This window comes from Artemia franciscana, chromosome 20 (genome assembly GCF_032884065.1).
Source record: "Artemia franciscana chromosome 20, ASM3288406v1, whole genome shotgun sequence".
Taxonomy (NCBI): Eukaryota; Metazoa; Arthropoda; class Branchiopoda; order Anostraca; family Artemiidae; genus Artemia; species Artemia franciscana.
The window spans coordinates 18172540-18196861 of NC_088882.1; the positions used below are offsets into that span (position 1 = coordinate 18172540).

The window sequence follows — 24322 nt, forward strand, 5'->3', positions numbered from 1 at the left end:
GTATCCTTTTAATTTACTATAATAACATTGAAAATTGTCTGAAGAAGTCCAATGGAGTCCTTTTCAAATACCCTAAAACAAGCTTTGTCAAGAATTTCTAATCTTTCTAAGTAAAATTACCAATAACCTTGACTACGTGCTGACTTTACTCAGTGCCTGGAATTACGAAGAGTTAGCTAGGGCTCGAAGGTAAATGGCAAAATTTAGTGTGACTAAATAAGGTAAAAGGCTTGGAGTTGAGTCTGTGTCAACTAAAATTCAAAATCCGAGCTCACTCACAATTTTGCAAATTCTCGGTATTTCAAGAAGGCATATTTCCATGAAAGCATAAATGGTTGTGGAATTGAATTTAAAAAAAACTTGCAAAATTCCAATTGATCATGTATTGCAATTATAATGAACATTACTGAGAGAAATTTAGTCATTTTTTGAAGAGTGGTGAGCACATTGTTGAATTATGTATGATTGGACATTTTTTCCGAATTCAGAGCAAAGCTTAGATTAATGTAAATTTTCAAAATATTCAAATTGTTTTGGAAAATATCAAGTTAACGGTTTAAAAAAAATAATAATAGAGATCAGCTTCTGCAAAGCTCCGTGATAAAACTCCACCGTTAGTCAAGATTCTCACCATATATTTAGATTGAAGGAATAGAATAAATAGCAGAAAACTGCAAGAATCTTCTCGCATGCTCCATGAAATATAAAACTGTATATGTGAATACACCTGTCTCAATAAAGAGAGTCTATTTCGAGGAAAACATAAGGAGCATGTTAGTAATCATTAGACAAAGCGCAAAGAGCTGCAAAGCTTCTTTCAAAATTAAATTTTACTAATACTGAGATTTAGCTAAAGCTTTTAAAGCCATTAAGATTATTAATAGAATTTTCTGATTGATTGAAGAATTCTAATTAGCATAACTTAGTGTTAGCTAAATCTCGGCACTAGTTAAATCTTGTTATGAACGGGCTAAGATTATGCCAAAAATTATTGATTTTGCCAGCATTATACTGAAAGCATGACCAAAAAGAATTGTCAAAAAAATCCTCCAGTCCCCCTCCTAAACTTTTGGATGGGTATTTCACTCCTAAGAATACTTCATAAATTCCCCAAACCCCCCAAAAATTTATGTATACTTCCCAATAACAAATACTACACGCAAAAAAAGGACAAATTTCATACATAACAGCCCTTTCCGCAAAGGCTGTGGTGGGCCATCTTACCCTTAATGGCACAGTTATCGGATCTTTCAACTATGCTGAACAAATTGGCTATCAAAATTCTGATCGAACGATATTTGGGAGAAATCGAGGCATGGGAGGGGGCTAGCTGCCCTCCAATCTTTTGGTCACTTAAAAAGGGCAATATAACTTTTAATCTTCGTTCGAATGCAGCCTCCCGGGATCTTCGATGGCCTTTGCTTCGATGCAATCACCACTGAAAAAAAACAACAACAACAAAGATCAAACAAATAAACACACATCTCCGATCTTTCATCTGGCAAAAATAACTAAAATTGCACATTTTTGTGTATAAAAGTTTGAAACTTCTACATCTGGGTTATCTGATAGTTACATGAAGTTTCTTTGAATTTTAAAGGATGTTTCCCCCCTCTTCTGAAAATGAGGCAAATTTTCTCAGCTTCATAGCTTTTGATGAGTAATACTAATCTTGACGAATCTTATATATTTGGAATCAAAATAATAAGCCATTTTTTTAAAATTTATCTACTGATATCAAAATTTCGTTTTTTAGAGTTTTGGTTACTATTCAGCTGAGTCGCTCCTTATTTACATTCTGATATCACAAACTGTTTGAACACTTAAAATGTAATGAACTTTGGGAAGAGTCAACGTGCTTCTGATAGATTAGCAAACAAAGATTCATGAAATTTATCAACCCAAGTAAGTTTTCTTGACTTGTAGGCTGCTCGATTTAATCCCACACTTATAAAAACTTCTTTTTTAAAGGTGTATTTTCTGCTGTGAGAACAGTGACAAATCCTTATGATTCTTAGGAAACTGCCAAAGAGTTATGTGCTGTATAAAATAAAATAATCGGCTAGGAACTAAATACCACAAACAACTTAGTTTTCTTACCTGAGAAGCTTGTACACGGAAGGGAATGTATATTCTCACCATCCTCTCTTTTGACTTGCCCACAAATTTTGATTACCAGACTGCTCAATGCTCAGAAATTTAGACACAATAATAAAAAATAATAGAAATGGTTAAGAACTTCCTTCTATAACAAGTTGACTAATGAGGGCAAGAAACTGTACTAACCCAATTTAGTCTGTAACAATTATTGAATTGTTCTCGAGGTATTTTAGGCATTTCAATAATTCAACTCTGTAATCTAAGCACGATTGTGAGCTTTTAATTATTTATTCATTTTATCAATCCATTTTAGTTTTTAAATCTTAATTATTTTCCTTGGTTTGTTTCAGCGACGAACATCCACCGAACCTACTGAGAGCCAGGCCTTGCTATAGCGAGTCAGCCTTCAAACAGGGAAGATATATGGCACAATTTTTTGAAAAATAATTCGCCCAGGGCCTATTTTCATAACAATTGGAGTTGAACTTCAATATACTTCATCGTACTACTCAAAGCGAAAACACAGCCTCATGTGGACGTAAAAATTTCATCCAGCTGTCTTTCCTGCAAAAATCGACCCTATTCTCCTGTCTTTTAGTAAACCATCCCACAAATTCTGGAATGGTTTTGACATCCATCTTGACTCTTTGTGCTCTATTAAGAATCACCATCTATTAATCTCTGATATTTGACAATAATATTAGACTACATTCAATTAGAATTTTCCAGCTCAATATCCCGACGCTATACGATTCTTCTTGAGAACAGTAACTAAATCGAGAATTAGGGGACTATTTAGTATTTATGTGTTATGGTGACCACACTAAGAAGTTAAATTTATCATAATGAAATAAACCAAAATATGATGAAACTATAATTCTTTATTTACAAAATTACGGAAACTACAACAGAGAATTATGGAAAGCAGGAAGCCCACAACTCTTTATATTAAATACGTGACCTAGCCTAACCGTCTCTAATGTTAATATTCTACAGACATGTTTTCAGGCAGCATTCTATGGACAGCAAAAAGCTAATTCGCCAATGGAAGTGCAAAACCTTTCCACAGAGCTTAGGAAAGTTGTTTTTATTATTCAATTACTATTATTTATTTTCACATGGTATTTCGCATATGCAATAATAAGCGGATTAGAATTCAACAATTTTCGACTTCCAATAAACTGATCAGGAGGTATTTGTCGTGTATAAAAAAAAACAACCAAATTTACATAAATAACAAAAATAATTTATGCAGGAGCCATGCACCAAAATTACACACGAAATTGAACAGAAGGTAAAAAGAATATTTACCTAGTTAAATAATTCTGTTTTTATACAATAGCTAATCAGAAATTCTTTAAATCAGTTTGTTCACTTGCCAACTAATACCGTCGAATTCAAGTTGCTTCTAAGATGTTTGCATTAATTGATACGTTATCAACTGGTTAGTAGTCACGACTCAATGAAACTACTACTAATAATAATACTCATCGCAGCACCAAGCCGCTTGAGGTCAACACAGCTACGCACGCTCCTCCTCCTACCCAATCTATTCAAGACCTCCCTCTTTACATCCTCCCAGGAAGTTCCCATCTCCTTTAAATCTTTATTTATGACATCCTCCCACCCCAGACAAAGATGACCTGCTTTCCGTTCAGCCAAGCCCTAAGCAGAACAAACAAATCTGGGCACTGCAAATTTCCTGTAGTAGTTCTGAATGTGAGATATGCTTTTATTGCACTAAAATAAATTTGTAATTTGACTCATTTTTGACAGTATTAACAAGCACCTACGAAAGAATTTACTTGAGTGCCCATAACTAAGGCTACAAACACATTTAACATCCATTTTTAATTATGACATTTATAGGAGGCTCAGTTACGAAGCCTCTACCTGCACACGTGCCTGGTCGTCATTTCTATCCTCTTTATTTTACTTTTCACCTAGAACGTCTGACCATAATAGTTTGTACGGTATCAATTTTCTCGCATATTCCCAGATCGTATGCTTGATTTCCAACGACATAACAAATTGGCCTGAAAGTAGTTTAGAGCTTATGGTAGATTTTCCCCAGCTCCAGAAGTTTCAAAATATTTTTGAAAATTTTAATGCTGAAACCGAACGCAGTCGATGGGTAGCTTCAGGATAAATTCACTACAAGGATTTATACAACCCTTTTTAAATGCTTTGATCTTTTTTTCGCATATTTATATTATCACGATATCTCTTAATAGAAGTTTTTGAACACTAAATAATTAGAAGTAAAAAAAAAACTTCTTGAAACCCCTGCAAATGGCGTCGGATCAAAAAAAAAAAGTACACAATTGGAATCGACATGACCGAAAACCCTACGCCGGAACTTACAGCTCCCGACTTAAACAATAAGGAAAATCACTTTTATTGCATGGGTAGCCCTTATGTGCCCTCTTCTCCACTGCTAGTGTGGCATTTTGTTTAAACGTCGTGATGTTCAAACGAAAGCAGATGTCTTCAGTCTTTCTTCCAGTCAAAAGGGCCAATAGAGCTGAAGAGAGAACAGCTAATAGTTGTATTGTGAAAATATAACGCCTTGACGTTTTACGAAAATAACTTAATGTGTGGTTTGGCTGACACCTGTGACAACGTAGTTCGTTCTTCACTAATTCTTACGAAGAAAAAACCTGAAGTTTTACGAAGTGTATAGTATATGTTAAGGGTCAAGAGGGGATTCGTATATCTTCCCTGTAATACATATAACTTGTATTTGAAAGAGGGGCAAACTCGAGCCGATAATTCATCAGAATCCTTCTAAGATAATTCCCCTGGAACTCCTGTATCCTATTGGGCAATTACTTCAAATTTTACTTCTGTCAATATAGTCGTTTCAACAAAGCTAAAACTTCCTGTTTTAATATAAATTAAGATGAATCCTGAAATTGCAAAAAAAATAATATAATTTTGTCATTTATATTTTGTGTTTGATGTTTTTGACAGGTAAGATTCTTCAAATCTTACACAAAACCTTAGAATCATTATGGTCATAATTTTAAGTTTTGTTTTATGGGCTGGATGCTATATAACAAAACCCCTTAAATTTCATGGTGTAACTGGGATAATTTAACATAAGAAAGGGTATAGCTTATAATTTACATTGTTAAAAGTTTACTGTGTCAAAAAATCCTATACTGATACCTTTTATTAGCAATAAGCACGATCAAACATCAAAGCTAAATTTTAAACTGTAACCTTTATTCAAAATCACAGCTTAAAACGTTTATTCTTCATCTTCCTCAGCAGCAGCACCAGCAGTACCCTTCTTAGCGTTCTTCCTCTTGACACGGCCAGGGCGTCCTCCACCGAATGGTGATCGGAGAGAGAAATCGATATGTTTCTGGCTATCGAGCCGAACAACGTAGCTAGGGATGTTAACTAACTGCTTTCTTACACTATAAATAAAAATGAAAAAATACAGCATAAGTCTATATCAAAAAGCCCCCCTAAAAACTCTTAAAATTTACAGTACCCTCCAGGAGATGAAAACTGCATTTCAAATTTCTCCCCTAAGAAATATTTGTGGTGATATTTTGACATGAAATATTTTGAAAAATAAGAAATATTTGACTTGCATACGAATGAAAAAGCGCACGAACTTGCATACCAAGAAAACCAGCCGAGAGACTTGAAGGCGCTCAGGGACAAACAAAAGCAATTTTTGTAGGTCTAATGATCCATAGAGCTTTCTTGACCCTTAACGATTTAAGCCTATTTTGAAACAATTTAACGATTTAAGTCTATTTTTTTATCATCTAGATAATACGAAATGTAACCTGTTAAAACTCAGGTCAAAACTAGAGACCTAAAAAAAAAACACTTTGAGGACAACTTTTGCTCACAATTTAAAGTAGAAGAGACCAAGCAAATGAAACTTCCAGAAATGATCTCATATCTAATCGTAAAATATCCATTGACATAGTTCAACTACTTACCACCAAATATTTTAAAGTTTGTCCAGAGAACAGTTGTTAAAAAATACCCTTTATTTTGTTTAGCAAAACATCAAGACACATATTATTGCTTGCAACGTTTTACCCGCAAATCAAATAAAAAAGTATCTGCACAAACCAGTTCTACGTGATATACATTTACTGAGAACATTGCAAATTTTCGCGTGTAAGCTTTGTTATTTCATCTTTCAATGTTATCTTACAAATTAACATAAATATTTTAAAAACCTGAAACGAGGGAAAAAGAAACATGAAAATTGGGGTTTTAGTATAAAATAAAAACGATTGAGAAAAAACCTTTTAAGAACAATACTGACAAAAGCTTAAAACATTTATTTAATCTTCTAACATAATTTTCTGGAAGAGATGCGTAACAACCCAAGGACGATTCGCGCGAAAGATTACAGTTTCATAAATTCGGTTATATTACGTTTATGGAGATAGCCACAACTCGCCTTTTTTCACTGACGGTCGTTGTGACTAAACCTAAATTTGATCTACCGTGACACTATTTTCAGCGGTTCAATTGCAACTGAGCCCTCGCACATCTGACCTTAGGTGCAACTGAACCCCCATGCAAAGAATTGCAAGGAAACGCTGGTAAATCACCCTTTTCTGCTTTATTTCTCCAGTAGAACATCCCAGAGAGTTGCTTAAGGTAATCTGAAAGCTAATATTTATATTTACGCGTTTTGTCATGACTACACCATCACAAAATGACTTAAGGTACCAAAATGGGACTTCAGTGTCATTTCTGGAGTGTAAAGGCTTAAAGCCATAAAAGATCTACCACTGAAACATACATGATCAAAGACCCCCAAAATGCTGTTTAAAAATATCCCTCTTTAATACTCCCCCTCCCAGACACAGTTGAAAGGAGAACACAAAAAAGGTTTAAAAAAACTACCAAATTAAAAAAAATCCTTCAACCACAAAGCTGATTCGTTAGTGCTAGAAGCTATCTATTTTCATTTCAACACTAAAATCAATGGGGAATTATAAAAAAGCGCTTGAATCCCGAACATGCCTTCTTTTTTTTTCACCAGCCCTAGCGGGTCGCTGGAACATCGTGGGGCACAGAAATGGGTAACCAGCAAAGGTCCTCGGATATATCCCCCAGCCCATTACGGTAGGTGTCATTTCCTCGTCGATCCTATATGGAATAACCCAAACAAAACACTTTTACATCACTCCAACAATCAAACTGAAAGAGCTCAGAGAGCTGGGTATAAAATCATTTTTCATTTGCCCCTTTGCAAATCCATACCCTTGCAGTTTCCAATAAAACCAAAAACACTTGAAGCAAATTTTCAGCTTCTAATCGGTATTAGTTCTGACTTATTCTTAGCGTTGGCCTTAAGTCAAACAGTGCCTGATTTAAATTAGAGTGAGTTAAACAGGGTTGAGTTGCAAGAAAGTTAAGTTAAATTTGGATAAGTTGCAAAACGGTTAAATTACACGTACCATTTTTAGCGATCATTTATCGTTTGTCAATATCTATCGGCATCAAAAAACAAATTTGAGTCTGATAAATCTTTACACTTTGGCCAGCTACATGAATTCCATATTCTTAATAAAAAAAAAAATCTAACAAGCCCCCAATAAGTTGAGTCTTTTAAGGCGAGTAATCATTAGTTGTGTTTGTAAAATAGATTTGTTTAGTATGAATAAATTCATTGATCGAATACATTATGGATGAATCCTACAACACGAATAGAATGTACTCAAATATATAGCTAGAAAGAATATTACGTAAACATTGAACATTTCTTTTTTCAATGAAGTATTTTAGTGTTAGCGTAAGAAAACAGATCATTCTACATGGATTCTAAACACCAGTAAAATTGCACTAGGAGGCCAACGATATATTAAAGGCTTCTTGTAGATGGAATAGGCATGGGTATCCCGGGTAACCTTCTCAGCCTTGACCTCTGTAAAACTAAATTTTAAAGAATAAAACTCTAAATTAATTGATACCAATATAAAATCAAGCATTGGTGATTAGCATTATACAACTATGAATAAGATGTATTAATGGGAATCAGAAATATCCATAGTGGACTCTAGAAGAAATTTTTTTTTCTAAAACATATTTGTTGTTTTTTCATTCATTGAGTATTTTCCATTCGCTAAAGAAATGATGTATGGAGATCACTTAAACGAGAGTTCTAAGACCACTCTAATGCCTCAAATCATTTTCTCCAATAAACCCAGAAGATTGCAATGTTTGAGAGGAACTTAGAAGAATACACTTTGAACTATTTTGTTGTGCTTTGTTAATACTGTTCCAGAAGATTCGATTTCGTTTCATTGCAGACCAGACAACAAAATTAAGACACAGCCCTTCAAAGCCAAAAACTCACTAAAACAAAATTTGGACACTGCCAGACTGATGTTAAACCCATGTTACTCTGACATAAAACTCGTTCGCCCTCAGTTGTCGTTATATTTGCCTAATTTATAACCAAGGTTCATTAGTGTCACAATTAAACCGGTTTGCTCGAGCCTGGAGCATGGGCGTACAGAAGTGGGGCTGCTACCCCCCGAACTTCAAATTTACATTAGATATGGCTGAAAAAGCAGCTCAAAAAGGGTAGATGGCTAAAAAACAGTTGATAAAAGGTAGGTGGTTGAAAAAGTTGGAAATAAACAGCTGGAATGACAGAATAAAAGTCAAACAAGGAGCAATTATGCATGTCTTGAAAAGATTTGACTCTAATCCAAGAAGATAAGTACTGAAGCTTATTGTTGATTTATTATTTTTTTGTGATTATTTATTAATAAAGATTTTATGGTATGATATAACTTGCTGGCAATTTAAGGTTTTTTGAACTGCCAATATAACTTCAGCTCACCCCCCCCCCCATACAAGAAGCTATGTACGCCCATGACCCCGAGCCTTGTTATCTTACTTGTACAATAACTAAATTTGCATGGATTGGATTTCACACTGACTCGGGTATTGAAGAATTAATACTTCTGGAATTTATTTGCTATATTTTTAGCTATTGTTAATGCAAAAATATGAAGACCTGGCGTATCAGAGTGCATTTTAATGCCTAAATGTTCTAACTTTCATTGAACCTTATGACAAAAAAAGAACAAGTTTTGTGGAAGGAGGGGGAGGTAGAACCAGACATAACCCCTCTTGATTCTTGGGAATATTTTTGGTCTACACCTTTTCAAAAAGAATAAAGTTCTAGTACTATCACTATGAAAGATCATAGCCTTCGAAGAAATTTATGCAATTGACGCAATTCTTTTCTAAGTTATTGATAAATATAGTGTTGCCACTTCTTTTTTTTCCTTACGAGTAGGGTTTTCTATCAGTCCTAAAGTAGGATTTTGTACGGCCACGTAATATCCCTTTGAGAAACAATTGATAAAACTATGGTACTGAAAATCAGAAGGTAACGACCCCTTTTTTTCTCAAATTTGTCCGATCAAATTTTAAGATAGCCAGATGTTCAGCATAGTTGAAAGGCTGATTAACTATGCCTTTGGAGATATTATGAACCTTCTCCCCAAGAGCCCCTGGGGAAAGGTCTTTTAAGTTACAAAATTTTCCCATTGTTTATGCATAGTATTTGTTATTTGGGAAGTATGCATACATTTCTCGGCAAGGGAAGGGGGAATTTTCTGCTGGTAGGATTTTCCAAGAAGGCAAATCTCCAAAGTTTCCAGGGGCAAATCTTCCCGAGGAAATTTTAAACTGTGGGAATTTGCAAGAATTCCTACACGAAATTTTTCTTCTATCTTGCTTTCTCTGTGCCAACTCAATTTTACGCGTGGAGATGCTAAGGGTAATTATCCTGGGTAAATTTTCGCCAAGATTGAATTGTCTAGAAAATAGATCCGTGAGGAGCAGGGATTTTTCCGGAGTTGTAGTCGGATTTCCTGGCATTATTAAAAAAAAAGATCCGAAATTAAATATATAAAAAAAAATTTCAGCTGAAAGTAAGGAGCCAACTTAAAAACGAACAAAAATTATTACGTATATGAGGAGGGTTACTTGTCCTCAGCATCTTCCTCTTTACGCTAAAGTTTTAATTCTGTCCCAATTCTTTAGGAACGACTCCTGAAATACTACGTTCGTCTAATTAGAACAATAAGAAGGTTTATTTAACAGAACTAAAAAACTCTAGTACAAAGAACGATGTGTTGAGAAGGAGCAACTCCCTAATATACATATTAATATCTGTTCGTTTCAAGTTTTAATGTTGCTCCTTACTTTTAGTTGAAAAAACTTGCCTTTTTATTTGATTTCTGAGCTTTTTTAAATAATGCCAGAAAATTTGACTATACCTGCGGAAAAATCCCTCCTAACGGATTTATTCTCTAGACAATTCAATCCTGGTAAAAAAAATTTCAATGATAAACAATATGCTTCGCTTATGTAACACTTTATGTAAATGAAACTAAAATAGCTTAGGGAGCGGCTTGCTTCATCGGAATCAATGAATATTAAATTAATTCTTTAACGTGAATTTTTATCGTCCTCCTAACGAATTTCTGTTTTTTTTTTTATATATTTAATTTCAACCACAGGGCGTCAATTGTAGATTGATGGAGCAACAAGCAACGTTCTGCACATACAAGACAGGCAAACTTGTCCAACGGATGTAATTGAAAAATTCCAGCAGAACAGGTTATCTAAGGCAAAGCAGATTTTACCTTTCTTTCAAATCAGTCATTCTTGTTAATGACAAAGGCGTTGTTTAGAGCAAGCTCTAAACAAGTGGCCTTAAAGAATAGATTGTACTATTTGAAGTTTTGGTCACAAAAACAACAGCCAATTCCATTATCTGCAAGTACCAAAACATCAACAATTATTCACTAGATATAACGATGACTGTCTAATAATAAAAGGGAGTAAAGCAAATACTAACACACGATTGAAAAAATTATATGAAAATATTAAAAATTATATGAAAATGAGAAGATACAACTTGAACCTCCTTACAACAGGAAAATTCAGGATAAGACTAGAAATAAAGGTGTTTACAGTAACTTGTAAATCTAGAATATGACCTTTACAGCACGATGATATTAAATCACGCTGGGTATTAATCTGAGGTGTTGGCCTTCGCCAGAACAAAAAGTTACCAAATATTATCTGTTATAACCGATCCCATAGATCACAGTCCCTCCTAGACGATTTCCTTTCCATGAAAAAGGCAAGTAATCCAACTTCCAGAACCAAGTCAGAAATACAAAAATATTGCAAGTTAGTTTGCGCAACAGCAAAACAGAAAATGCCAAAACCTTGGAATCTCCCAGTCTGAATTCAAACTAGAAGTATTGTAAGCTAACACAACCATTTCGTCTGAATTATTGTTACGGCTAGGTAGCATAAATTTTAATTCTGCATTATTTCCCCCAAAATTTGTAAAATTCACAGCGAAAACGGCAATATAAAAAGAATGAGTTATTATCTAACCTATATTCTTGTATAAACTGTAGTCAGAACAGAAATGAGGATTGTGCACAGGCACAAGCCACAACGAAATCCTGTCTATTGCTATAGCCATGTGTGATTAGAGGAAAAGTGCTAAAACAACGCACTCACTCTTGCCCACACAGGCATTACATCAATGCAAACAACGCACTCACTCTTGCCCACACAGGCATTACACCATTGCATAAAACTCACTCACTCTTGACCACACAGGCATTACATCATTGCAAACAACGCACTCGCTCTTGCCCACGCAGGTATTACATCATTGCAAAAAACTCACTCACTCTTGACCACACAGGCATTACATCATTGTAAACAACGCATTCGCTCTTGCCCACGCAGGTATTACATTATTGCAATTATGTAACATTTGTGTATTTTTTATAATCGCTTATTTACAGCCGACGCAACACATGAAAAGACATGATCTTTACTAAGTACGATGTAAACATCAACACGTTTACGATGTGAAAAACAAACAAGTTCATCGTCAACATCTTTTACAGCAATTCTGCCAGCAATTATTTTTTTTTCGACAATTATTTAGAGTAACTATGAATTTCTCAATCTTGCCTAGACATAAACAGATTTACTCAACTTTGGGCCACATTCAAAATGACTCCACATGCCAAGAATAGGAGGAATAAGCTTCAATGAATAGAAAAATAACTATTATTAAATAGATTATAGCTCTTTAAGACAAATTTACTTAATATGGTTACACCTTCAATTGTTTGATGTTTTCCATCTAGTTTCTTTTATCCTTGATGAAGACAGCTGTTGAACATGTAGCCAAAATATTTACTCAAATTTACAGCTACTGTCTTTGAAAAGAGTCATTTTAAACGGCTTCTTGTTTTTGTATGCAGTGTGGTCTTTGTCGTTATTCGTAATGCAGTTTTAAACCCCGTAAATGGCCCCTCTTCATCTCAAATTTGTACCATTATTTTAATGAATAATCCTCCAAAAAATATTCAATAAGAAACAAACAAAAATATTCTGCAAAAATAATTATAAAGGTGAAACTAATACAAATACACAAAATACTTCCTTTAAACTAATGTACCCTTACCGAATATGCCTTTGCCTAATAAGAACACGAGCATGATGGATTGATTTGGCAAGTCCAAGTTTAAAAACTTGTGTCTGAAGACGCCTTTCCAGAAAATCTTCTATTTTCAAACCCAAAACGTAATCGAGCTTCATGCGATCTTCACTCAACACGCCAATGCGGACCAAGCGACGAAGCAGAGCATTACCTATGGATACGAATAGAGATTCAGTCTACTCAAAAACAAATTGACAAAAATATACTTTGAAAATAAGTGTCAGTGAAAAATTTTCAATCAAAGATAATTTATGACAAGAAGTGTCAGATAAATTGCATCATTTAAAAAAATCTCAGTAGCACATCTTTTTCTTTTTTTATCGTTGAGTTAGTTATATCATTAATAAACAACCAGTGAATCACGTATTCACATAAGGATATGGGGAATCTTTGCATTTTTTGAAATTAAAACTGCAACCTAGTTTTTGGAATTAAGGAGATATGATTGTAACAGCTGATCCATGTGAATTTTTATAGAAGAGAATGCTAAAATATTTTTTGACTGAGTGAATTATTCATCCCTCACATTGTGCTTTTCTGGTGTTCTGCTTCACCTCACAGAACTAAGCTACCCTTCTGCAAATTTAGACTTCTCTTTTTTATACTTCAGCATCATCATTTATTTATTCATTGTTTGTATGCGACTGTTAATAAAAAATTAAGATGGATTTTGCATAATGATATATATGTACAATTGAAGAGACACACAATAATAACTGAAATTGACTAACTTAGTGCAAATTGTTGTTATATTTTGATAGCTATTATGGGTGAATAGTGTTTGTGGCTAAAATTGACACTATCCCACCAACCTTTAGTTGATCATTATGTTTTTTTTCTTTGAAAATACCTTTCAGGACGTAAAACAAAAAAAAAGTCGAAACTATTTATGTCAAGATTTTACATTTACAACTTCATGTTTAACAGCCCCTCCCCCAGGAGGGTACAAATCCACTGGATCAACCACATCAGAAGAAATCCTACTCTTTCCTCAATGTAAAGCTATTAGTATGATTCTATATGACCAAGAGTTTATTATAATAAGCATCTAAATTTGGCTCAGAATCTTATAAGACTGAAACAAAGGGGTTTTAAAACAGATAATAATATTGAATTAAATCAAAGATGTCAAGTTATAAGAACTGCAGTGCAATTGAAAACAAAATCACAGAATCAATTCAAAAAAGATGAATACACATTCTCCGTATTCAAGTAAAGTTTGTGTTGTGAGACATACTTAAGCTTTTGACTTGAGCAGGGAACATAAACAGGCTCATTTTTATGGGCGAGTATTTTACAAAATCATTCTTGAAACAACTATTTTCTTTTTACAGAAGATAAGTCTACCAAGCTGCTTTTCGGATACAAACCTTTGAAAACAATGATAATAGTCAGATCATAAATAAGAATATTTAATTACCTTCAAACAATCTTTTTTGGTCTTTCTCATCAAGTGTAAGAAGCTCTCTGGCAGCCTTACGAATCTTAGCCAAGGTGTATTTGACCCTCCATACTTCTCTTTTGTTTCTCAGACCAAACTCGCCAATAAGTTTAAGCTCCTGATCAAGACGAGCTTTTTCAAAAGGCCTGCGGGGGGCAACATAGGTCTTCGACTCTACTTTAGCAATTCGATGATTCACCATCTTTTAGCTGCAAAAATAACAGATTACAGAGTATTAACCTCCAAGTAGGAAGGAGGGGACAATAACATACAGGGAGAGAAAACTAAAACAAGTACATATATAATTAAAAAAAAGGGGGAGGGGATCCGTAGATATCTTCTTTACAATTAGAGCAATTTCAACTATCCTGTCTATTTGACAGTCTAAACTGAAATTTAGTTAACATTTTTGCATTTTGCTCAAGGTTTTGCAGAACAGCATCATTGACAGGTTATTAAAAAACAGTCTGTGCACCTTGTTCTATAAGCTAAGTCGAAAGAAGGACTCCAATTATCGAAACATCTTCCCTTAGTAAGAAATCAAATTGTTTCATAAAACTATTATCAGTATTCAATATTATCCAGCTGAGGCATGTACATCCTATCCACTTGTTCTACTAACTTGAAAACATTATTTTAAGCGTTCTAATAAATGCTTTCAACATACAGCATTTTGAAAACATGAGGTAGTCAAAAAGTAGCATCAGCATTTTATGACAAAAAAAGTCTTATTCCCTCTAAAACTAGTTTTGAGTTAAATGGGCTGCAAATGATTAAAGGATTTGCCTACCAAACAGCCATTAACTGCAAGGCTCTATGCGTTTACCCCCTCCCAGAAAATAAGGCTTTCCAAATTCAGAAATTTTACTTGAGTTTTATTTCTAGGCAGGTTGATCAAGAATTTAAAATAAACACAGAACCGTTAATTTGCGTGGCATGACATTTACATGAGTGTAAACTAATTTGGGCTATATATTTGCACATTGGAGGGGGGGTAAAGTACAGCAGGTGTGCATGCAAAATGTGTTAGGTACAATTACTCTGCATATTATGAAGTAAGAATTGTTTTCTGACTTCAAACTGTCAAAATACTTTACCCCCCCCCCCCCGTACAAATACATAGCCGAAATTATATATTTCCAGACAAGTCACGACTTGTCTCACGCTAAGGTGAAAGAAACTAATGAAGAAACCGGTTTGTTCTCGAGTTTTATACAGCGTAAACTTGAGTGAGTGACATAATACACAAATACCAACGTTCCTTCCCCCTACAGAGAATAAAAAAAACTCAAATAAAAATTGTCAAATTTGGAACCGGGGGGGGGGGGTAAACGCCAGTCACCAACTGCAAATACCTAGAAGCATAACTTTACTAGTTCAAACAACAATACTTCTGGAATTACGTTTGAAATTCAACTTGAATATTCATAATAATACCGACTGATTTGAAGCTTGACTTGATTATTTTCAATTTTGGTTTCATTTATTTTTTATTCATTCATAGAAAATACTGTTTATTTGAAGTTTCACTGATAACGTGACTGTGTACACTATTATTGACATAAAAAGCAAAAAAAAACATATAGTAATATCTTTGTAGTTTGAAGAGTTACAGATCAAATCTTGGGGAGGAAATCAGAAATCCAACTAGAAGTACAAGAAAAAACACCGAGTTTAGCAGTAGAGAGATGGGGTTTGTACAGGACTTCCCGAGTGAAAGACCTAAAACAAGATGAAAGTAGAGAAGGCATAAAATTATGACTAAGAAGATGCTAAATGGAAGTCATGGAAAAAATTAAGAATGTGGAAGATAGTCAGATGGCATAACATCAAGATGTTGTATGGCTTGTTAAGACATTGAGAGAAAGTAGTCACTCTGGATTTGTCCTAGTTCAAGAGACAAGCAGAGCCTCAATTAGAAGTAAGAAAAAATATTGAAGATAGATCAGCAGAACATTTGAAAATGTGTTAAACCATGATAAAGCAATAAGAAATGACAATTAGGGAGAAAAGGAAGATTTATTTTACAGTGCTAAAAGGATTGAAAAATAATCAAGCCAAATGCCAAATTAGTCTTTGAAATATGGTGGTTGTGAAGCAGACATAAATTATGGAAATATGATTTCAGGAAAGAAAGTTCCTAGCGATCTTAAAAAAACATTAATCAAAACCAATTAAAGGAAAGGTGATAGGAATGACTGTGATAATTACAGGCATTAGTTTTATTTCTGCAGGAAGCAAATTAATTAGCATTATTTAGCTTATTAGACTAAAAGATTGTGTATATTCTAACTTTTGGTTTCAGTTTTAAGTGAAGATCAGTGTGGTTATAGGGAGAGGGTGTATTGACCAGATTTGCACATAGAACAACAATTTTGAAGTCTGATAAATCAGGCCTCTTTAGTCCTCAGTTTTATAAATTATGAACAGACATTTGATTTACCTGACAGGAAACCTCAAGTGATGGTAGTGTCCTTGCATAGATAAGTGCATTAAAGTTATTTAAACTATGCACAGAATAATATTGCTACAGTTATGGTAAGAAGTGAGGTTATTAGTTTGTTGAGTGTGGAATCAGGAGTAAGTAAGGTTGTGATTTCACCCTATTCATATGGACTTGCTCCCAAGGAGCACAGCAAAGATATGGAGAAACTGGGTATCAAATAGGATAGTGTAACACTCCAAAACTTGGACCATGAAGATAATTTGAGTGTGCTAAATAAAATGTTAGCAAAATGAATGAATTTTCAGAGGGTTTGAGGATACAGAGTACAAGACAAAGTTTAGAAATAACTGGTATGAAGACTGAGTTGCCTAGGCTAAAAATAAATGAGGATGAAGAGGCAATGCTAGTAAATTGAAGAGGCAAAGCTAGTAAAGTTAGCTTTATTGGTACAAAGGGTGAATGTACTGAAGATGTAATTGCAATTCCAATGTGCTGGGGGGTTTTGCAGTTTAAAAAGTTTGGAAGAATAGGGAAGATATCTGCAAACCAGATTAATATGCTGGAAGCCACACATAATGACAATGGTCAAGCATGGCTCTGAAACACAAGGACTTTGAAAGGTAGAGGAAGATTTGTCAAATAATTTAAAAAATATTGTCCACTTTTACATTTTAAAGGAATAACAAGATGCAAGACCTCATTTTACAATCAGAGAATAACAATTCTCAAAGATTGTGCTATTTTTGTCTTCTGTCTCAGGCCAAGCAAAAAGGTCATCCCCAAATGAAGTCACGAGAAAGGATCAAGAGGAAATTAAAACTCAATGAGGGGGGCTAATAGTGAAGCATTGAACAAATTAGGGTGGAGGAGGAGCATACACAGCTGAGTTGGCCTCTTGTTACAGAGAGTTCTTAATGGTTGTATTATTATGCTATAAAAAAGCTAATACTGTTAACTGGGTTGAAATCAATCATAAACATACTGAGGCTCAGTTGCAACTGTATAGATCATACTACATAAGAACCACGTTTTGAAGTTTTGAATTCCAAGAAACTAAATTCCAAAAAAATTGATAAGCGTACATGGAATTGCACTGAGAGCAATTTGAAAGGATACAAAAAGAGAAAATTAACTATAATAATATCTTAGTAAACAATAGGGACACTACCATACATCAATGAATCATAGAAAGTTATTCATTAGCAAATTTAAAAGGGTAGTGTTAGGAGTGGAGGGGACGAGGGTGAAAAAATAATCCGCAAATAAGCCCCCAGTCATTAGAAAAATCATATACAATATTTTGAACAAATAAAAATCTTCGGAATGCAAAATACCTGACCAGATGTGGCAGTCTGCTCATGTCCAGTTTAGATTAATTAAACAGAATCAAATCTAAGGTTCTGTTGAATAAAATGTTTACAGGCCACGAATCAAACATGACATACTGTCATTCTGGGATTAAGCCTGAGATTTCTCTAGCCTTCAAACAAATGGGACTATTCACAATGAGTAGTTCCTGAAATAAGGAAGGCACAAATGTGTTGACATTAGACATAAATTTCAAGGGTAATAAGATAAGCCTGGACCTAAAAATCAATTGTTGTTCTTTTTTGTCAAAGATGCTGCTGAGGTGCAGATGAAATTTAAAAAATGGTGAAACCTAACTGACAAAAGTAAATTCCAACTAGTTAAGACTGCAAAAAGCCAGCATGAAAAAAAAAACATGAGACATACCTTCAATTAGCCGAGAAATATATATATATATATATATATATATATATATATATATATATATATATATATACGGACTATATATGAGGCTATCAGAGGGGTAGGGTGCATTGTCAGAAAATAAACCATGAAATTTGGGAAGAGCATAAAATAAAGAATCTAATTATACTACTTTTATTTATTTAGCATTCTTCCTTCAGAGGTAATCAACCACTAAATACTTAACAGGAACACTTTCACCTCCTCAAATTGGCACCCATAGGATTAAATTGTATACTTTTTTTAATTCTCCTCTGATTTCTGGTTATAATACACCTTAATATAAATAAAACAACGGTCTATTATACAGTTTAATGACTAGGAGCAGGTCTACATCCAGACATTAAGGCAGCAGGACAATATAGAACACAATTTAAAGTCACCTTACTATTAAAGAATAGTAAAATTCTAGATGCAGACCTCTTGCGCATCTTGAAGAGTAGTTGATTTATGAATAAAACTTGATGAGTCTCAATGCCCCACTGAGAATGTATTTTGAAGTACCTCCCAGTGCCCCTTCCTTCCCAAAAGCAAAGAACTTTGATGATATTTTACTATCATCATTTTTTATACATAAAAGCTTGAGAAATACCTTTAAAACTGCTCAAAGAAGGCAGAAGGTTCTAATTCTTGATATACAAGGTTGTAAATATTTTTAAATCTAAATCTGATTCTTATATTTAGGAAAAAATCCTTAATATGGTAAAAATCTGGCTATAATACTTGGTATTACTAAAAACTAGAGCCAATGAAAATACATATACATATATATATCTATATATATATATATATATATATATATATATATATATATATATATATATATATATATATATATATATATATATATATATATATATATATTTTAGAACCCGTCAATCATACGAAATGAAAAAAATGGAGCACGAACATATAAATATAAGAAGATATATAAGAACATATCAGAAGAGACATAACTAGAAAGAGACTCAACTAATAAAAGGGCAAACAAAATAGCACTAAAATGAATAAACGAAAACAGAACTATTGTAAAAGGAGATTATACCAATCGTGATCTACTATTTTAATATTGTGTCTTTTGATTAAATTTTCAACTGCAACATGAGGGTCGGTTATGTGATACTTTTTAATGAGGACAGTTTCTGTACCAGGGAGGAAAACGTAGGAGGTATTTGGCAAAACGGAAGAAAAGCGCACACATATATATATATATATATATATATATATATATATATATATATATATATATATATATATATATATATATATATATATATATATATATATATATATATATATATATATATATATAAATATATATCAATACTGACAAGAGACAATGAATTTACTACTTGATTCCTTTTTATTACTTCTTGCAAATATACCAATCAATCCACTAGCAAAGCTAGTGGATTGATTTGATCCACTAGCACCACTCACCTGCAATGATCTCAACTAGAAGAAACAAAAGCTAAGAGCTCATATGGTATGAGCTCTAGCAAAATTCTAAGAATCAATAGATTGATTTGAAAAGAAAATTAGAGGCTTAATGCTGGTCAGAATTTAAAATAAGAGCTCTGAATCAGGAGGTCCTTCTAAATATCAAAATTTATTAAGATCCAATCACCCACTTGTAAGTTAAAAATACCTCATTTTTCTAATTTTTCCTCTCCCTTAAGCCCCCAGATGGTCTAATCAGGGAAACAGCTTTATCAAGTCAATTTGTACAGCTCCCTGAAATGCCTACCAATTTTCTTTGTCCTGGCATGTCCAGAAGCACCAAACTTGTCAAAGCACTGAACCCCACCCCCTAACTACCCCCAAGAGAGCAGATTCAATATGGATACGTAAATCACGTATCTATGACATTTGCTTATTCTACCCACCAAGTTTCATCCCAATTTCTCCAATCTAAGCGTTTTCCAAGATTTCCAGTTTCTCCCTCCAGCTCCCCCCAATGTCAACAGATCTGGTCAGGATTTGAAATAAGAGCTCTGAGACATGAGTTCCTTCTAAATATCAAATTTCATTAAGATTCAGTTACCCATTCTTAAGCTAAAAATACCTCAATTTTTCTAATTTTTTTTCAAATCAACATCCCCCATCCTCCAAAGAGAACAGATCCGTTCCAATGACGCCAATCATGTATCTATAACTTGTGCTTATTCTTCTCATCAAGTTTCATCCTGATCTTGCCACTCTAAGTGTTTTCCAAGATTTCTGTTTCCCCCCTCCAACCCCCTATGTCCCCAGATCCAATTTGAATTGAAAATGGAGCATCTGAGACATAAGATCCTTCTATATATCAAGTTTCATTAAGATCCAATCACCTATTCATAAGATACCTCAATTTTCACATTTTCCAATAATTCCAATTTCCCCCTCCAACACCCCCCAATGTCACTGGATCCGGTCGGGATTTAAAATAAGAGCTCTAAAGCAAAAGACCCTTCTAAATATCAAATTTCATTAAGATCTGATCACCCATTTGTAATGTACAAATACCTCATTTTTTTTTATTTTTCCAAATTACTCCCTCCCCAACTTTACCAAAGAGAGCAGATTTGGTCCAGTTATGTCAGTCATGTATCTTGGACATGCTTTTATTCTTCCCACCAAGTTTCATCCTAATCTCTGCTTTAAGTGTTTCCAAGATTTCCCCCCCCCCCCAATGATGCTGGATCTGGTTGGGATTTAAATAAGAGATCTGAGTTATGAGGTCCTTCTGAATATGAAATTTTCATTAAGATCCAATCACTTCTTTGTAAGTTAAAAATGCCTCATTTCTTCTAATTTTTCAGAATTAAACCTCCCACCAACAAGAGCAGATCTGTTCCAATTATGTAGATGTCACCCCCAAATGTCACCAGATCCAGTCGATATTTAAAATAAGAGCTGAGACACAATATCCTTCTAAATATCAAATTTCATTGAGATCTGATCATCCATTCATAAGTTAAAAATACCTCATTTTTTCCAATTTAACTATCCACCATTCCCCCCCCCCCAGATGGTCAAATCAGGGAAATGGTAGATACCAAGTGCCATAAAAAATAATAGAGTATAAAACCTGCACTAAGATTTTATTAGTAATAATATCATGTTTCCTTCTATTATTTATACACTTTTTAAAGTCATTTTAAATAACATGATGGTAAATTACACACCATCACACAGATATAAATTACTGACTGAGAACATAATCAGTTTCATTAGCAGTAGCTATAATGTATGACAGACTAATGTCAAGGATAAATATATTACTAGGCTATATATAAAATAAAAATAATAAGTTTTTTGTGAGCCAGGGTAATGGTGCTGCTTGTCATGCACCACTAACTCCTATACTCTACTGATGATATGCTGTAATATCTAATTTAAACCAGAAGAATGCTCCCTGTAATCATACCTATTTGTGGTCACTATTACCTAATAGGCTTCAATAGCATCTATCCTAGCACTTTCTAAGTTGGAGGGTGTGTCACTGGGCTATAAAAACAATTACAGACCTTTTTTTACATTATGTATAGTGTTTAAATAATTACCATCTTAATAACAGACCAGAACAGATCCAACATTTGACCATATTTTGCTCTGAAGTGTGAATTATGGTGATTAGCTGTCTAAATACTGGGTATCTTATGATACAATTAGATAATGTATTGTTAAAATTCTAGTTTTGAAATATAATATGAAGCACCTACTTCTACTTATCCTCTCTACTAACAACCTTTGACTATATTTTTGTTATAAAGGGGGGTAAAATTCTAGTTTAGTGACTTCTTACTATCTTGTAAAGGGGTTAGGTTAGGAAAATTAAACTTTTGGGGATGGGTATATAGGCTAAAGTATAGGTAAATTTATAGCAAACCACATAACTGGCTTTTGTATAAAGTGAATATACCACTTGATGCCCTTTTTTATGCTCTTTGTGAATATAATATTTGTTTCCACCTTAAATTGATATTTAAGCACTTTTTTAGCTCTTAAAATTGATGAATTTTCAAAAATTATGACAGTTCATATAACTAACTTACCAATAAAGTGAACATACCACCCAATGCCTTTTTTATGTTCTTTACAAATATAATAGTTGCTTCTACCACAAATTCAAATTTAGGCACTCAGTAAGCTCTTAAAAATGACAAATTTTCAATTAAAGTACAAGTTATCCATTGTTTCTGACAAAAATACTATGTTTTCTCTGCACTGTTTTTGACAAAATAATACTAAGTTTTTTGAGTGCAAAGAAAAAAACGCCATAACATTGGTAAAATTAATTTATCCAAATTGATGTTGGGAAATCAGTGCTTGTGGATTATATAACATTAAAGTTTGAGACAAATGTTTTTAGCCTTTTTCACACCCCATATATAAGTCATTTTTAAAAGCTCAAAAAGTGCTTAAATCTGAATTTGAGGTAGAATGCAATTATTATATTCTTAAATAGCATAAAAAAGGGCATCAAGTGGTGGGCTGTATTCACTTTATATGAAAGCCAGTTATATGGTTTGATATAATTTTACAAAAGGTACATTTTGAAGTACCCACTCTACTCCTTCTCCCTCTAGAGAGCCCTGAAATTCACATACATGACAGGTCTACATCTGTTAAAATTTTGACAAAACAACATTTTACCTTAAGTTTCTATTACTAGTAGAATTCTGAGTAGAATTCAGAGCAATGTCAATGTTTTTTTTAAACCTTGTAAATTAGGATTGAGCAAGGTTGTGAAGCTGAAAACAAGTTTGTTGTAGCCTACTTCATTCAAGCAGAAGGAGGAGGTTCTGATCAAAGTTCAGGACCATCTAGAGGGAGAAAGAGCAGAGGTATGTACTTCAAAATACCTTCCTAGGAAATACTTTAGCCTGTAAACCCCTCCCTGAAAGTTTCATTTTCCTAACCTAACCACTTTCCAAGATAGCAAGAAGTCACTAAACTAGAATTTTACCTAAAAGGGAGGCCTTGTTAAATTGATATTCTGCTCAAAAATGAGGTAGGCCTACAAGCAGTATTTTCAGCCTTATGCCCTATGCTAAATCAAAATTGTCAAGGTTTCAAATATCTGTAAATCTAGGGTTAAAGACCTCTTTTGGGGGAATACTACTTTCCTTTGGCATGTTGGAAAAACAGACAGGTTTTGGGAGTACTCCTATTTTACTAACAGGAAGGATGTGCAAAAGCACAGGATGGCTGGCCCTCATCCCCCCATTGCACTTCCTGGCTGAAGGGCCTTTAGACAGAGATCACTACTGCTGGTTTGGCTTTAAGAGTCTAGTGCTGCATCCTTTTTTTACTTATTTAACTATAGCTTGACACAATGGAAGTGTAGACCCAATCACCTCTCACTAGAGCCAACCCAGTGGGAATAATTGGTCACCATAAATGTGGTCTCCTTTTAGAAAAGCAACATAAATAATTCCATTGTTTGGTATTTTCAGCTTGCACCAAATATTCCAATATTTTCCAGGCCAAAAACAATATAAAACTAGAAGGATTAAATTGGATAAAAAAAAATGATCTTACCTCCAGCCTCCAGCTGATGTGTGAATCAAATAAACTAAGAAGCTTCTTCGGAAAATGAATAGCACCGTTAAGCGATGAGTATAAAACAGTCGAGCCGCTTTTGTAAAGACGCCATCTATTTCGGTATCAGCGTTTGTTACCTTAAATCGCAGTTTTGAGCGATATAAGGATTTTCCATCCGTGTGATGCCCAATGACGAAAAAAATTCGTTTGGTTTAGGCTGTGGTTGTTGATCTAGACTCTTATGGAGGACTCTGCAGCTTCCCAATTGTAAATGAACTCCTGGCAGAGCCATTCCTTATCAAGGTGGGACTTGAAAGTGTCAGTTGAAGTTGCAGAAACTGTTTCCTCAGACAATTGATTCCACAGATTGCTGACTCTTTGGCTGAAGAAATAACTTCTATGTCTACTCGTGGAATGTTGCATGGGGAGCTTCATTGAATATCCTCTAATACCAGAATGCAAGGGCTCTGCAAAAAGACCGGAA

At 34.0% G+C, this 24322-nt stretch overlaps 1 protein-coding gene across 1 annotated transcript; it reads right to left on the reverse strand.

Annotated features, from left to right (window-relative positions):
• Window positions 1-5307: 5307 nt before the first annotated feature.
• Window positions 5308-23945, reverse strand: LOC136039836 (small ribosomal subunit protein uS4). The gene is made up of 4 exons (XM_065723752.1): window positions 23836-23945; window positions 14073-14302; window positions 12617-12803; window positions 5308-5525 (listed from the first exon to the last, which is right to left on the reverse strand). The coding sequence occupies exons 2-4, from the start codon at window positions 14293-14295 to the stop codon at window positions 5354-5356; spliced, it is 582 nt and encodes a 193-aa protein (XP_065579824.1). The 5' UTR covers window positions 14296-14302; window positions 23836-23945; the 3' UTR covers window positions 5308-5353.
• Window positions 23946-24322: the final 377 nt, after the last annotated feature.

Excerpts from the sequence above, each read along its gene's own strand:
- LOC136039836 (XM_065723752.1), bottom strand. The coding sequence starts at position 14,295 with ATGGTGAATCATCGAATTGCTAAAGTAGAGTCGAAGACCTATGTTGCC. Across the intron at positions 12,804-14,072 it reads CCAAAAAAGATTGTTTGAAG|GTAATGCTCTGCTTCGTCGC; the intron begins GTAATTAAATAT and ends TCGTATCCATAG. Across the intron at positions 5,526-12,616 it reads ATTAGGCAAAGGCATATTCG|TGTAAGAAAGCAGTTAGTTA; the intron begins GTAAGGGTACAT and ends TTTTATTTATAG.